Source organism: Hemitrygon akajei, chromosome 9 (genome assembly GCF_048418815.1).
Source record: "Hemitrygon akajei chromosome 9, sHemAka1.3, whole genome shotgun sequence".
NCBI classification, from domain to species: Eukaryota; Metazoa; Chordata; class Chondrichthyes; order Myliobatiformes; family Dasyatidae; genus Hemitrygon; species Hemitrygon akajei.
In genome coordinates, this window is record NC_133132.1 from 42,432,395 (window position 1) to 42,449,828 (window position 17,434).

At 40.5% G+C, this 17,434-nt stretch overlaps 1 protein-coding gene across 1 annotated transcript in view; it reads right to left on the minus strand.

Moving 5' to 3' along the window:
• LOC140733044 (prolyl endopeptidase-like) overlaps positions 1 to 17,434 on the minus strand; it is a 169,499-nt gene that overhangs the window by 131,754 nt on the left and 20,311 nt on the right. The window contains exon 4 of the mRNA XM_073055836.1: positions 8,039 to 8,169. Within this exon, the coding sequence (XP_072911937.1) occupies positions 8,039 to 8,169 (131 nt within the window). The remainder of the gene's footprint in view (positions 1 to 8,038; positions 8,170 to 17,434) is intronic.

The window sequence follows — 17,434 nt, forward strand, 5'->3', positions numbered from 1 at the left end:
CATCTCTGTTCTAAATAGATATCTACCTAATCTGAGGTTGTGCCCTATAATCCTAGACTCACACACTATAGGAAACATCCTCCCCACATTAGCTCTATCTAGGTCTTTCAATGTTCAATAGGTTTCAATGAGGTACCTATTACTCTTCTAAACTCCAGCAGGCATAGGCCCAGGGCCATAAAATGCTCATAGGTTAACCCTTTCTTTCCCAGAACCATCCCCATGAACATCCTCTGCACCCTCTCCAATACCAGCACACCTTTTCATAGACAAGGAACTCAGAACTGCTCACATATTCCAGGTGTGGTCTGACCAATGCCTTATAAAGTCTCAACGTTATATCCTCTCTCATATTCTAGTCCTCTCCAATTGAATGCTAACATGGCATTTGCCTTCCTTATCACCAAATCTATCTGCAAATTAACCTTTAGGAAATCCTGTACAAGGAATATCAAGTACCGTTGCACCTCTGATTTTTGAATTTTCTCCCAATTTAGAAAATGGTCTACACCTTTATTCCTCCACTGAAGTGTATGATCAGAGAAGGCAGGTGTATCGGGTTGTGTGGCATCTGGGATCAGCCATGATGGAATGGCGGAGCAGCAGACTCAATGGGCTGAATGGCCTAATTCTACTCCTATGCCACAAGGTCACACATTTCCCTATACTATATTCCATGTGCCACTTCTTTGCCCATTGTCCCAATCTGTACAAATCCTTCTGCAGACTTCCTGCTTCCTCAACACTACCTGCTCCTCCACCTACCTTCACATTATTTGCAAACTTGGCCACAAAGGCATTAATTCTGTCAGCCAAATCATAGACACATAATGTGAAAAGTAGCGGTCCCATCACTAACCCGTGCAAAACACCACTAGTCACGGGCAGCCAACCAGAAAAGGTCCCCCTTATTTCTACTCTTTGCCTCCTGCCAGTCAGCCAATCTTCTATTCATGCTAGTATCTTTTCCGTAATACCATGGACTCTTATCTTGGTGCTGCACGCGAGACTGCTGAACTTGTCAAAGGCCTTCTGAAAATCTAAATAAACAACATCCGGTTTCCTCCCACACTCCAAACACATACCAGATAGGTTAATTGATCATTGTGAATTGTTCCATACTTAGGTTAGAGTTAATCGGGGGTTGTGTGTTTCTGAGTTAGCATGGCCTGAAGGGACAGAATGGCCTACTCCACGCTGTACTGCTAAATGTTAAGTAATAACTTATACAATGTGTAAAACAGTAACATACAAGTTAATGTGCACAAATGAGATATCACTGAAGTAGGCAATATTCATTGGCAAACCACATAAAAGCTCATCATTAACAACCTTTTCATCAAAAGGGAAGAGTGTGATGGTTGGGGCAGGATGCATCAATCAGTAAGAAAAAAATTTGCAGTGCTTAGCTTTGTTCATGATGGCTTGCAAATGAGATGAAATCACATTGGACTTTGTTTGATCAAATCAACTAAATACTGTAATGGGAAATAAGCTTTCCGTAACAAGAAAGCCCCAAATCATCTTCCTGTGGCCTTCATCTGAATCATACAGCTCTATATACCATAACTAACAGTTTGTGGAACTTACTGACTGGTAATTTTATGAAAGCAGTCAAATTCTGTACAGTCAAGAATTAGTTATAATTCATAAATTAAAGAATTTTTTTGTATTACAATCTCACTAGTGATTTCTAGCAAGTAAAATAAACAAGTGTGAAAACATGTGGTATGGTGTTCAACTTCACAACATGTAGGCTGCCACTGGGTATAACCTACGGACACCCATGTACATGTATGAATACCAACTTCAGAATCAGAATCAGGCCTATTATCACCAGCATGTGACATGAAACTTGTTAACTTAGCAGCAGCAGTTCAATGCAATGCATAATCTAGCAGAGAGAGAAAATAATAAAGTAAAACATAATAATAAACAAGTAAATCAATTACACATATTGAACAGATTTTTAAAAAAGTGCAAAAACAGAAATACTGTACTGTATATTCAAAAAAAAAAGTGAGGTAGTGTCCAAAGCTTCAATGTCCATTTAGGAATCAGATGGCAGAGGGGAAGAAGCTGTTCCTGAATCACTGAGTGTGTACCTTCAGGCTTCTGCATCTCCCACCCGATGGTAACAGTGAGTAAAGGGCATGCCCTGGGTGATGGACGTCCTTAATAATGGACGCTACCTTTCTGAGACACTGCTCTCTAAAGATGTCCTGAGTACATTGTAGGCTACTGTCCAAGATGGAGCTGACTAGATTTACAACCTTCTGCAGCTTCTTTCAGTCCTGTGCAGTAGCCCCTTCATACCAGACAGTAATGCAGCCTGTCAGAATGCTCTCCACGGTACAACTATAGAAGTTCTTGAGTGTATTTGTTGACATATGAAATCCCTTCAAACTTCTAATAAAGTATAGCCGCTGTCTTGCCGTCTTTATGACTACATCGATATGTTGGGACCAGAGATCTTGACACCGAGGAACTTGGAAGTTGCTCACTCTCTCCACTTCTGATCCCTGAGGACTGCTATGTGCTCCTTCATCTTACCCTTCCTGAAGTCTACATCAGCTCTTTTGTCTTACTGACATTAACTGCCAGTTGTTGCTGCGGCACCACTCCACTAGTTGGCGTATCTCACTCCTGCACACCCTCTCGTCACCACCTGAAATACTACCAACATTGGTTGTACTGTCAGCAAATTTATAGATGGTATTTGAGCTATACCTAGTCACACAGTTATGTGTATATAGTAAGTAGAGCAGTAGGCTATGCACACACCCGAGGTGCACCAGTGTTGATAGTCAGTGAGAAGGATATGTTATCACCAATCCGCACAGACTGTGGTCTTACGGTTAGGAAGTCAAGGATCCAATTTTAGAGGGAAGTACAGAGGCCCAGGTTCTGCAACTTCTCAATCAGGATTGTGGGAATGATGGTATTAAATGCTGAGCTATAGTCGATGAACAGCATCCTGACGTAGGTGTTTGTTTTCTCTAGGTGGTCTAAAGTCGTGCGGAGAGACATTGAGATTGCGTCTGCTGTTGACCTATTGCGGTGATAGGCAAATTGCAATGGGTCCAGGTCCTTGCTGAGGCAGGAGTTCAGTCTAGTCATAACCAACCTCTAAAGCATTTCATTAGTGTCAATGTTAATGCTACCAGGCAATAGTCATTAAGGAAGCCCAAATTATTCTTCTTAGGCACTGGTGTAATTGTTGCCTTTTTGAAGCAAGTGGGAACTTCTGCCCATAGCAGTGAGAGGATGAAAATGTCCTTGAATACTCCTACTAGTTGGTTGGCACAGGTTTTCAGAGCCTTACCAGGTACTCCAACGGGATGTTCTGCCTTGCGAGGGTTCACTCTCTTTAAAGACATTCTAACATTGACCCCTGTGACAGAGATCACAGGGTTATCAGGTGCAGCAGGGATCATCACAGCTGTAGTTGTGTTCTCCCTTTCAAAGCGCACAAAGAAGGCGTTGAGTTCATCTGGTAGTGAAGCATCGCTGCCATTCATACTACTGGGTTTCGCTTTGTAGGAAGTAATGTCTTGCAGACCCTGCCAGAGTTGCCATGCATCTGACATTGCCTCCAACCTCATTCGAAATTGTCTCTTCGCCCTTGAAATAGCCCTCTGCAAATCATACCTAGTTTTCCGGTACAGGCGTGGGTTGCTGGACTTGAATGCCACAGAACTAGCCTTCAGCAGATGACATACCTCCTGATTCATCCACGTTTACTGAATTTAACATTATTAAATTCAGAAGTCTGACAAGTATTCAGACACTTGTAGAACTAGCTCCTCCTAGCCTCCACTTCTATTAATTCTTTTTTCCCTCAAAGTGCTTTGATACCTTTCATTAGAATACATCATTGCCATATTGAGCGATTTTTGTGTATTTTACAACTAATTAACACTCCTAAAAACTGAACTCGTTTGTTATTCGAGATGGTCTAATTTTCTGACAGAACAAATTTGATTTATTCCCTCTTTTGCAGAAATTTTAGTTAGTTTGTGATATCCTCGATCCTGCTATACAAAATATTCATTCTGAGTTTATCTCTACCTATCTCATAATCTTGTGGAGGATATTCTTGTACATTTCATGGGGAAATCACTGCAAAATGACTACATCAAAAAGCAACAGGCTGCAGAGATTGGAGACACAAGAGACTGCAGATGCTAGAGGAACTCAGAGCGTCAGGCAGCTCCTCCAGCTTTTAGTGTATCTCTACATTTGTTGAAAACCTGAGTTAAAAACAGAAGTGCTAGAAATGAGGAAACAGATCAGAATTAACTTTTCGTATTGATGACTTTTCAGGTCTGAGAAAACGATGCAGAGAAGGAGGAAGCATATAGACAAAGTAATGGTAATGTGGAGAGTTAGAAACTGAATAATGTGGTAGTCCTTGAGGTGATAAACAGTTGACAACAGTAACTTGCTGGAGAAAAGACAAATAGGAAGTAAAAAGGATGTTGAAAATAGGGTACACAAAATACCAGAAATACTCAAAATGTGAAAAAATACAATGTTTGAAGCACACATCAGGTTAGGTAGCAGTTCAGTCAATGAAACTAAAGGTATTTTAAAATGTCAAGATGTAATAGCATGGAGACCAATAGAGTCCAAATGACAGGACTGATCTATTGAGATCAGCAACTTTGCAGATGACGCCAGGATTCTGCAGTTCACGTAATGATGTTTTTTCTCTGGTCGTGGTTGCTCCATTTTTTTGTTGCTATTTTGTGCAGTTTTGATCGGAGCAGACTGACTCTGCAGCCTGAAGTTAATGAACACAGCACTAGATCAAACTGAACTGAGCTAAACTGAACATGCCGGGACTCTTGATTACCTTGTAGGTTGATGTTTCATGTCCTGTGTGTTTCGCTCTTTTTTTTTGCGATATGCGCAAATTTTTTTTTGCACTTTGGGGATTTGATGTTTTTCTTTGTAAGGTTACCATGGTTTTCTTTGTTTTGGGGATGTCTGTGGTTGTGTACTGGTTACATACTTCGATAATAAATGTACTTTGAATCTTTGGATCTCCATGAGTCTTTGAAGGATTGGGGATATAGTGTTCAGTGAGGCAGATTATCAAAGTGTAATGCCCTGGTTCAGATTTTTTTCTCTGTTATGCTGTTCTCTTCAAGCTGCTTGTTTGGGTTACTTTTGAAGATAAGAGATGAGGAGAAATGTGTGCCATCCAATTAGGATGGCCAGATCAAGGGGAAGTTTCTCTGGTAAGGGACACTAAGGTTGGGCTTGGGGCTTTTGTTAGGGGAGGAGAGAGAAGACGTCGGAGTGAGAAGGTTGTATGATTCGACGAAGCCCGGGTAGATCGAAGGAGGATCGGCGAAGGGGAAACCATGAGCTCCAATATGTTCACATTAGACTGTTTCACTAAAATGGGCCTTTCTCTTTTTTTGCTTTTTCTTTACTAACCCTTTAGTTAAATTAAGAATTATATAGCTAAATCTTTGAATTGTATGCAATGTACTGTCTGTTATTTCGTGGTACTTATTTGTAACAGGATAACAATTCATGCATCCACATGAACAAAGGGTTTGGGGGGGGGGGGGCTTGCACTTCAACCTCCCACGTTTGGCAGGGTCAGAGATTATCTTCCCTAGACTTACGCAGCTGACGGAACCAGAGTGTTTCAAAAGCTTGTAGTGGGAGTAGGACAAACTGGAAAAATGGGCTGAAAAATTACAGGTGGAATTTATTACAGACAAGTGTGAGGTGTTGTACTTTGGGAGGACCAACCACGGTAGGACTCGCACTGAGGAGTATTGTACAACAAAGGGATCTGGGAATACAGATCCATAATTCCTTGAAAGTGGCAGAACAGGTAGATAGGCTCGTAAAGAAAGCTTTTGGCACATTGGCTTTCATAAATCAATAACTGAGTGCTGGAGTTGGGATGTTACATTTAAATTGCATAAGACGTTGGTGAAGCCTAATTTGGAGGATTGTCTGCAGTTCTGGTCACCTACTGCACCTGCAGGAAAGATGTAAATAAGATTGAAAGAATGCAGAGAAAATTTACAAGGATGCTGCTGGCACTTGAGGACCTGAGTTATAGGGAAAGGTTCAATAGGTTAAGACTTTATTTCCTGGAACATAGAAGATTGAGGGGAGATTTAATAGAGGTATACAAAATCATGACGGGTATAGAAAGGCCTTTTCCCATTGAGATTGGGTGAGACTACAACTAGAGCTCATAGTGCTCATAGTTGGAAAGATGAAATGTTTAAGGGCAACATGAAGGGGATCTCTTCATTCAGAGCGTGGTGAGAATGTGGAACGAGCTGCCAGCGCAAGGAGTGGATGTGGAGTTGATTTCAACTTTCAAGAGAAATTTGGATGAGAGGAGTATGGAGAGCTATGGATCAGGTGCAGGTCTATGGGACTAAGCAGATTAATGGTTCAGCACAAACTAGATGGGCCAATGGGCCTGTTTCGATGCTGGAAGGTTCTATGACTCTGTGACTAGAGATAGAGAGATGAATGAAAACAAGGGCGATAAAAATAAAGGTGACAATACTTCAGATGCTGGCTATTTCTGATAAAATTTAAAAATTGATTGCTGATTTCTACAATTTAAGGTAAAGTCCTATGGATTCCCATGTGCCTAATCAGATGAGAACTTCTCTAGAGGCCAAAAGACAGGGGTCAGAGTTGGGGTGGAACAGAATTTCATTTCCACTGTCTTTTTAGCCTCTTACATTATTCTAAAAAAGTCCAATGTAAACTCAAGGAACATCTCATTATTTGACTAAGCAAGTTATAGTCCTTGGGATAACATTGAAAACAATAATTTCAGATAACCATTCTTTGTCTCAATAATGTGTAATCTACAAAGTACTTCCAATACTTACTGTTTAGGATTAAACTGGGAATAGCTAACTTGTGCATTGCTGGAATCTAGGTAGAGCAGAGAGTTTGCAGTAACAAATTAAAAGGAGGAACAGGAATAATAGAAAGTAGCATCAGACCCACTTAAGGGCTGAAGAAAAGGAACAGTGGAGAAATATGCTCAATAAGAACAAAATGCTGACAGGAAGTAAACCAGATAGAAAAATAGCACTGGCATAGTGTCAAACTGAGAGATTAAAAAATCAGCAAGTAGAAGCCCTAATTAAGTGAATCCATATCCCTTGGCGATCTCTTTGCTCCAGTTGACAAAGAAACTGTTAAGAATCTATTTGCTTCAGCCATATAATTACACAAACAACTCCGCATTTTCCCCTTTTCTTGTTCAGCAGTGCCGATCATGATTTGTGTCCACTCTTCTTCCATGAGTCCTGAACTGGCATTAAGGTCAATATGGAAACTACAGATTCTGTCACAAGTGAGACAAAAGGATGGGGAGATTGGGAGGTAGTGCACTCATTCCACCCTTCATGGTAGGCTTCACTGTACTCCCAATAAATGGACTTCTGAAATGGAAGTCTCAATGGCACTTTGTTCAGTCTTGGGCCAAGGATTTCCATGTATGGATTGCATAATTAGGGATGTGGTGACAGGAGTTTATTATTTGCAAGGATAAAATTGCACTCTAATTCAGCAGACTCTCAGTGAAGGCTTTCAAATGACCAGTAGAGAAAACAAACGTGTTTCCCCATTTTTTAATTAAAAACAGAAAAAGACTGAGAAGTTGCTATATACAATCACGAGGAAATCTGCAGATGCTGGAAATTCAAACAACACACACAAAATGCTGGTGGAACACAGCAGGCTAGGCAGCATCTATAAGGAGAAGCACTGTCGATGTTTCGGGTCGAGACCATGTAAATCCAGTCCTGACGAAGGGTCTCGGCCCGAAATGTCGACAGTGCTTCTCCTTATAGATGCCGCCTGGCCTGCTGTGTACCACCAGCATTTTGTGTGTGTTGTTTCTATATACAATAATCAGTTTGTGAGAACAACTGTAAATGTTAAATTAAACAAAACAATAAATATTCACATTGTGAATTTTTAAAAGACATAAGAATCTTAATATATGTTTCAGAAATATTTTAATGCTAACCTCTTAAAGCCACAGTTCCATCATCTGAGAATTTGTTGGGATCAAGGAAAACCTGAGGGTCATCATCCAGCGAATTCTGGACATACATTACACTTTGATTCTGTAAGCCAGTGTTGAAGAAATGAAAATACCTGCAAAAGAAAATTTATGGAGAAGACAAATCCAGCTGATGTAAAACTGTAACTCAGTTATCATTGATGTCACAAAGTTGTCTCTGCATATTTCACCAATTATTTCAGATGGACATTAATGGTAATGAAGTATTAGGACGAATAAACAGACTTGATTAGTTTTTGTTAAAGTATTAGGACATCGAACAAGTGTGCCTTATTAGTGAAAGAACAAGTAAATCAAGACTATTGTTTACTGTTATTATAGCTTTGCCTTTGATGCTATAATTCCAAGCAAACTAATCTCCAAACCTGGGACTCACACTTCCCTTTGCAACTGGATCTTTGACTTGCTGACCAATCAGTAAGGATAGGTAACAGCACCTCTAACATGGTTAACCTTTACACTGGTGTCTTACAAGGTTGTATCCTCAGCCCCCACTCTACTCCTTTTACACTCGTGACTACGTAGTCAAATTTTGCTTAGACTCCAACTGCAAGTTTGCATATGATACCACTCAGTGGGCCGCACCTTAAATAATGTCAGAGTACAGGAAGGAGTAGAGAGTCAAGTGACGTGGCGTCATAACAATAACCTTGCCCTCAACGTCAGCAAAACAGAAAACTGGTCATTGAGTTCAAGAGAAGGGGTGGTGGTAGACTCGCTCCTGTATACATCAATGGTATTGAGGTTGAGAGGGTTAAGTGTTTCAAGTTCCTAGGAGTGAACATTCTACGCTGCATGTTCTCTGTAACTGTGTCACTTTATTCTGCAACCTGTTTGACTTCATACTACCTCACATGCACTGTCGTAATGAATTGATCTATACAAACAGTCTATAAGACAAGTTTTGTATTGTTCTTTGATACGTGACAATAATAAACCAATTTATCAACAAGGGCACATTCAAGAAATGTCAGGTTATTTAGTAATTGAAGATGCAATAAAATGCTGAAAAAACACACAAAATATTTTCCCTCCATGAATGACGACAAAAAGCATTGGTTAGGCCATAACTGGAGTACTGTGTGCAGTACCACGCTGTAAGGGAGCCATGATTTCATTGGAGAGAGTGTAGGAAGATTTACATGGATGGAGTATAAGATAAAATATTTCAGTAAAGACAGAATGGTTTGTTTTTTCTTGGACAGAGGTGGCTGATATACAAAATTATGAGCAACACAGATCAGGAAGCCACTCACAAGGGGGAATAAAAAAATAAATTAAAAAAAAAATCGCAAGAAAACATGGGCCTTTATAATGATCACCACCAGGCACATCAACTATTTGCATTGAGATAATATATTTACTGCAGGAAAAGAAGTCCCAAACCGTTCAGAGGCAAAGAAGTACAATAACCCAAAACAAAAGCAAGGTACAGTTGTTTCAAGTTAATTGGGAACAGTACATTTTAGCCTAAATAAGAGGCTAAATTTAGCTGAAGTTTAATGAAATTAGTTATAAAGGTATAAAAAAAACTAAAGTTTAACTGAGTAACAAATCAGTATTTAAGTGAAATACAGAACAAATTAGAACACTATCAATACTACTACAACACTATAGAACTCTATTAGTTCCTAATAGTTATGCTGCTGCTTTCTTTTGATTGACTGTAAATGAACAAAATGAGCACGGACACCTTGTGTAGATATTTTGGACTGCCTTCATATAATGCTATTGACAATTACGGCCTCCAAATTTTCATTTTCATTTGAATATTCAAATGATTGTTGATACCTTCAGATTGTTCGTAATTCTTAACTTGTTGAAGTAGTGAAATAATTTAATTTGCACTCCCAGCCGTTTCTCACATGTCCAAGCCTGAATGCTTGAAACTTCTTTGAGCAAAACCATTCTGAATTGTCTTACTGCTTATTTCTCACCAACTATCAGTAACAAACTTCACTGTTTTTTTGAACACAAACACACACAACTGATGCATGGGGAGGTGTCCCAACAGCCACACAAGTGCATGCATTAGACGCTAGATAGACAGCAGTCTCTTGCCCCAATTAAACGGCACAATGTCCGAAATGAAGGAAATCTTGGCTATTTTCGTGATTAGTTTTTGTTCTTTAAGAGTTGTCCTAAATAAGCAGCTGGCCCGGTTAACCAGAATCTAGCACATTTATTTATTTAGAGATACAGCATGGAACTGGCCCTTCCAGCCCAATGAGCCATGCCACCCAGCAGCCCACACTAGCCTGATCACAGGACAATCTTCAAAGTTCAAAGTAAATTTATTATCAAAGTGCACATCAGCATGTACAACTGAGATTCGTTTTCTAGCGAGCATACATAGTAAATCCAAGAAACACGGTAGAATTAACGGAAAACCGCACCCAGCACGCAGTGCAGCAACAACCAGTGTGCAAAAGACAACTGTGGAAATGCAAAAGAAAATAAAGTATTAAATAAATGAGCAATAAGTATTGAGGACCCGAGATGAACAGTCCTTGAAAGTGAGTCCATAGGTTGTGGGAACAATTTAATGATGGGGACAAGTGAAATTATCTCTTCTGCTTCAAGAGCCTGATGGCTGAGGGGTAATAACTGTTCCAGAACCTGGTGGTGTGAGTCCTGAGTCGTGGGTACCTTCTTCCTAATGGCAGCAGTGAGAAAACAGCACAGCCTGGATGGTGGAGTCCTTGATGATGGATGCTGCCTTACTGCAACAGCACACCATGTAGGTGTACTCAGTGGTTAGGAGGGCTTTACCCTGGGACTGGGCCATTAATTTACAATGACCAATTAACCAACTAGCAGGTACGCCTTTGAACTGTTGGAGGAAACCCACACAGTCATGGTGAGTTTATACAAACTCCTTACAGATGAAACTGGAATTGAACTCCAAACTTTGGAATGCCCCTAGCTGTAACAGTGTTATGGTAACCATAACGTTACCATGGCACCCCATTGTTAGTATATAGTAGAAGAACAAGAAATTGCAATACATGAAACCTGAAACAAAATGGAAAATGTTTAGGATATTCAGCACATTAAGCAACACCTGTGCAGAGAAAAGCGGTTAATGTTTCAGTTCAATGGCCCTTCATATTAGAAAGACGGTTGGAGGTGTGGCTAAAACAGGGGTTCCCAACCTTTTAATGCCATGGACCAATATAGTTAAGCAAGGGATCTGTGGACCCAGGTTGGGAATCCCCCTCTAAAGGGAAGAGAGAAAGTTGCAGAGGCTGTCAATGTATTGAAAATGTATGTGGATAGTCTTAGCGATGTACATGCATGCAGTAGAACAGCTTGTCAAATAGAACATGGAGATTGTGAACTTCATTGCGAACACAATAGGATTGTGTCATCGGGTTTCTCAAGCCTGCCCTGTCATTCAGTGGCTGATATATGTTGGTCTCAACTTCCCTTCTGCATCAGTTCCTCATAACCTTTAATTTCTCGATCTCTCCAATGTTTGGATCCACTATCCTCAGAGGCAGAGAACTCTAGAGTTTCATTATGCTTCAAGAGGAAATTTTAAACACCTGTTTTAATTGACTGGCCCCATAATCTTGCTGGCCATCTTGCTTGTGAGTGTCCCACTGCTGAAAAGATCTAACATCTAAATTGAGATGGGCCCACACAGAATGGAATTCACGTCAAGGTGACAGGGATCAAGTGCTGACAGGAGTAATTTAAACATTTAAATGAACAAAACATGTACAAACACTGTATGTTAGACCAGTCTAAAGCAAGGGAGCAAAAAGTCAAGAGAACAATTAATCATTAACAACACACACAAAATGCTGGTGGAACACAGCAGGCCAGGCAGCATCTATAAGGAAAAGCACTGTCGACATTTCGGGCCGAGACCCTTTGTCAGGACAAGTAATCACTAAAGTTGGGTATTATTGGGGAATGTGCGAAAGTACTCCCCCTTGACTGCCAGTATTGCCAAGGCAAATTTCTGTGGAGAAGAAATGGTCTATGATTTAATTATGCGACATTGCAGCAGATCATGCTTCTCTTGAGCTGCTCCCTCCCAACCACAGCTCCTGTTTTTGCATTGATGTGGATCAGATTGCATTGGAAGCCTTACATCTGTCATATAATGAAGCAGAGCAGTTCATGAGCAGTGATCAAGTATTAGTTGATGGGTCTTCTAGCCACCCTGGTAGTCTCTTTCAGTGATTAATTACTTTCAATGATATTTGATCTACCTATCAGAATCTTCGTTCAGGCAGATACAAAGTTATAATAAACAAAACAAAACCAGAGATATTACAACTTAGATCATTAATGTCTTTTTAATTACAGAACATTACAGCACAGTGAAGAGTCTTTGGACCACAATGCTGTGCGATCTTTTAACCTAATCTTAAGATCAATCTAACCTTTCCCTCCTACATAGCCTTCCCATGCTCCTGATGTGGCCTCCTCTACACTGGTGAGACCCAGTGTAAATTGAGGGACCACTACATTGAGCACCTCTGCTCGATCCTCCAATATTTCCTGGTGGCCAAGCATTTTAATTCCTCTCTCCTTTCCCATTCAGAAATGTTGGTCCCTGACCAGCTCTTTTGCCACACTGAAACTACTCTCAGGATGAAGAAGCAACACCTTATATTCTGTATAGGTAACCTCCAACCTGATGGCACGAACATTGATTTCTTCCAGTAAAAAAAATTTACCGTCCCCTTTCCTCTTCTTCTCTTCCCCACTGTGGTTTCTTACCACTTATCAACTCCTCATGATCCCCCTTCTTCCCTTTCTCCCATGGTCCACTCTCCTCTCCAATGGTATTCCTTCTCCAGCCCTTTACCTTTTCTATCCCCCTGGCTTCACCTATCACATTCTAGCTCGCCCTCTTTCCCCTCCCCCCTTTCTACTCTGCATAGTCTTCCTTCCATCTTGGCCTGAAACAATGACAATTTGTTCATTTCCATAGATGCCACCTGACCTGCTGAGTTCCGCCACCAATTTGTGTGTGTTGCTCTGGAGTTCCAGCATCCGCAGAATCTGCTTCTATCATCCATCTGCCTACCCACAGGTTTCTCAAATGTCCCTAATGTATCCACCTAATGTTCTACACACCCACTATTCTGTGTAAAAAGAAACTTACTTCTGATATCTCTCCTAAACTTTCTTACAATCACCTTAAAATTATGCCCCTCATATTAGTCATTTCCACCTTGGGAAAAAGTTTCAGGACTTATGCTTTTTATCATTTTGTACACCTCTATCAAGTCACCTCTCACCCTCCTTCACTCCGAAGGAAAAAAAAGCCCTAGCTCACTCAACTTACTCTCATAAGAAATATTCTCTAATCCAGGCAACATCCTGGTAAATTTCCTCTGTACCCTCTCTAAAGCTTCCATATCCTTCCTGTAATGAGATGACCAGAACTAAACACAATATTCCAATTGTAGTCTAACCAAGGTTTTACAGCAGTGCCTTGTGGCTCTTAACTCAATCCCAACTGATGATGGCCAACACACCATATACCTTCTTAACCAACCCCATAATCTTGCGCTGAAACTTTGAGGGATCTATGGACGTGGACCCTGATCCTCCATACTGTTAAGAATCCTGCCATTAACTTTGTATTCTGCCTTCAAGTTTGAACTTCCAAAGTGAATCACTTCACATTTTTCTGGAATGAATTCCATCTGCCATTCTCAGCCTAGTTCTGCAACCTATCAATGTCCTGCTGTAACCTACAACAACCTTCTATGTTATCCCCAATTCCACCAAGTTTTCTGTCATCTAGACTTACTAGCCCATCCTTCCTATTGCTCACCCATTAGTTATAAAAATCACAAAGAGCAAGGGTCTCAGAACAGATCCATGTGGAACACCATTAGTTACTGACCTCCAGGCAGAACAGGCTCCCTCTACAACCATCCTCTGCCTTCCACAGGCAAACCAATTCTGCATCCACACACCAAATTCCCCTGGATCCCATGTTTCCCATTTCTGAATGAGCCTATCACGGAGAACCTTATCAAACACCTTACTAAAATTCATATATACTGCATCCACTACTATACTTTCATCAATGTGCTGTGTCACATCCTCAAATATCTGTAGAATACCTTAGGGTTTTCCACCCAGGCCTTTTCATACTCTTTCTAGTTCACTAAGACCACAAGATCCTTCCTGCTAATTTGTAACTCTCTAGAGCCCTATCTGATCCTTGCTTCCTAAACCTTAAGTAAACTCCTTTCCTCCTCTTGATTAGATGTTTCATATCTCGTCAACCATGGCTCTTTCTCCCTACCATCCTTTTCCTGCCTCAATGGGACAAAACTATCCAGAACCCCATTCAAGTGCTCCCAAAGCAACTTCTACAATTCTGTTTTGTATTTCTCAGAATACAATAGTTACCAATTTATGCCCCTAAGTCCCTGGCTAATACTATAATAATTCCTCTTCCCCCAATTAAATACTTTCCCATACTGTCTGCCCCTATCCTTCTCCAAAGCTATGGTAATGGACAGGGAGCTATGGTCACTGCCTCTGAAATGTTAACCCACCGAGAATTCTGACGCCTGATCCGGTTCATTGCATAGCACCAGATCCAGCATGACTTCTCCTCTAACGGTCCTGTCTACATTTTGAGTCAGAAATCCTTCCTGGGCACAGCTAAAAAAATTCAGCCCATCCACCTCCTTCCACTGGATCTGCAGGCAATACAGTCTAGATTCTAACCAAAATCTCTGCAAAATAGTTGTTCCATAAGTCACTCATAATTATCTTCCCATTTATTTTAAATTTGTGATGTAAGTTCACAATTAAAGGGCGCATCCTCTAATTATTATGTAGGTCTGTCAATTTAGATACTATACTTCTATGAAATCTTGCCTCTATGTTCTCTTCTCTTAAAAAAAACACTCTCTCTCTCTCTGAGAAACCGTTGTAATAAATCTTTTCTGGATCTCCTCAAATTCTTCCACATCAGTCCTGTAATGTTGTGACCAGAATTCTATTTTAGAGCCATAGTCATAGAAAAGTACAGCACAGAAACACGCTCTTCAGCCGATCTTGTCTGTGCCCAACTATTTAATCCGCTTAGTCCCATTGACCTGTACCCAGACCTTAGCCCTCCATATCCCTACTATCAATGTACCTATTCAAACTTCTCTTAAACGTTGAACTCCATCTAGGGTGCACCGCTTGGGCTGGCAGCTCGTTCCACACTCTCATGACCCTCAAGTGAAATTTCCCCTCCTGTTCCCCTTAAATATTTCACTTTTCACCCTTAACCCATGACTACCCAACCTAAGTGGAAAAAGCATACTTGCAGTTACCCCATCTATACCTCACATAATTCATATATGTCAATCAAGTCTCCCTCAATCTTCTCTTGTAAGAAATAAAATCCTAACCTATTCCATCTTTCCTTATTACTCAGGCCTTCTCGTACATTTTCTCTGTACTCTTTCAAGTTTATTTACATCTTTCCTTAGGTAGGTGACCAATACTGCACACAATACTCCAACTTCGGCCTCACCAATGTCTTATACAATTTCAACATAACATCCCATTTCCTGTACTCAGTATTTTGATTTATGAAAGCCAATGTGCCAGAAGCTTTCTTTATGACCGTATCCACCCATGTCATCACTTTTAATGAATTATGGACCTGCATTCCCAAATCCCTTTGTTCTACCACTGTCCTCAGTGCCGTACTGTCCACGTGCAAGACCAACCAATCTACCAAAATGCAACACCTCACACTTGCCTGCATTAAATTCCATCTGCCATTTTCCAGACTACTTTTCCAGGTCCAGGTCACACTGCAAGCTCTGATAGTCTTCCTTACTGACACTACACCCCCAATCTTAACGACATCTGCAAATTTGCTAATCCAGTTTTATTTTATTTTATGTTACTTAGTGATACAACATGGAGTAGGCCCAGCTGGTCCTTTGAGCCATGCTGTGTAACCCGATAAACCTGGTTAACCTTAACTTAATCACAGGACAATTTACAGTGATTTATTCACCTATCCAGTACGTCATTGGAATGTGGGAGGAAACTGGAGCACCGGAGGTAAACTGACATATTCCACAGGGAGGATATACAGACTCCTTACAGAATGGCATCAAATTTGAACCCCAGAACTCGCCGAGCTGTATTGGCGTCACCCTAACTGCTACGCTACCATGGTGCCCACAATAATCCAGCTAAAGCCATAAAAGTGTTTTGTAAGGATTCACTGCATGACTTCCCTGCTTTTATAATATATCCCTCTGTTGATAGGGCCTAGAATTTTGTACATCTTATTGATCAATTCTCAGCTTGTCCTGCCACATTCAATTATGTGCACTTGTACTCCCAGGACCCTTTGCTCCTACACCACTTTTAAAACAACATCTTTCGTTCTCGTTGCCTCTCCACATTCTTCTAAGCAAAATCCACCATCACATATTTCTCCACATTAAAATTTATCTACCACGCATTTTCCGTCATTGAATTAATTTGTTTACATTATGCTCAATCTTCAATACTGCCAAATTTTGTGTCATTTGCAAATTTAAGCATGTCCTTGCATCTCCAGCTCTAGGAATTAGTACTATTAACCCTGAGGTGATACTAGGTTATTTCTCTCCAGTCAAAAACAACCATTCACCTTGATTCTCTGAAGTCTGCTACTTCATATCCCTTAAACACCACATACTCCAACTTTGCTGGGAAGTCTAAAACTATAACAATTGACTGGCCTGTTGCTCCTGAGCTTATCCTCACTCCATTTTGAACAAGGAAGTGAAATGTGCTACTCTTCAGTACCCTGGCTCCAGTGCCATTTTCAAAGAGCTTTGGAACAAAATTGTCAGTATTTCCCACAATTTCTCAATGCTCATTCAAATTTCTAAAAGCAGGTTGATTATACATCACGTTTTTTTTTAATTTTCAAGATTAAACAATAGAATGTTTTGCACACCAGCAAAAATATTTTAAGAAACTTCCATGTAAGACAACTTAATACTTTTCTATATTTATTTAAATTGGCCATTTTCTTGTTGGCACTTTATTTTACATCATGCCTCAATGGTATCACTGCATTCATTACACACTTGCATTTAGACTTTATCCATGTAGGGGTGTCACTGTAATGTAATGGTTAGCACAACGCTTTACAGTACAGATGACCTGGGTTCAACTCCCACCACTGCCTGTAAGGAGTTTGTACGTTCTCTGTATGACTACATGGGTTTTCTCCAGGTACTCGGGTTTCCTCCCACAGTCCAAAGACGTACCGGATGGTTAATCGGTCATTGTAAATTGTCCAGTGATTAGTCTTGGATTAAATCGAGACTATTTTCGGGCAGC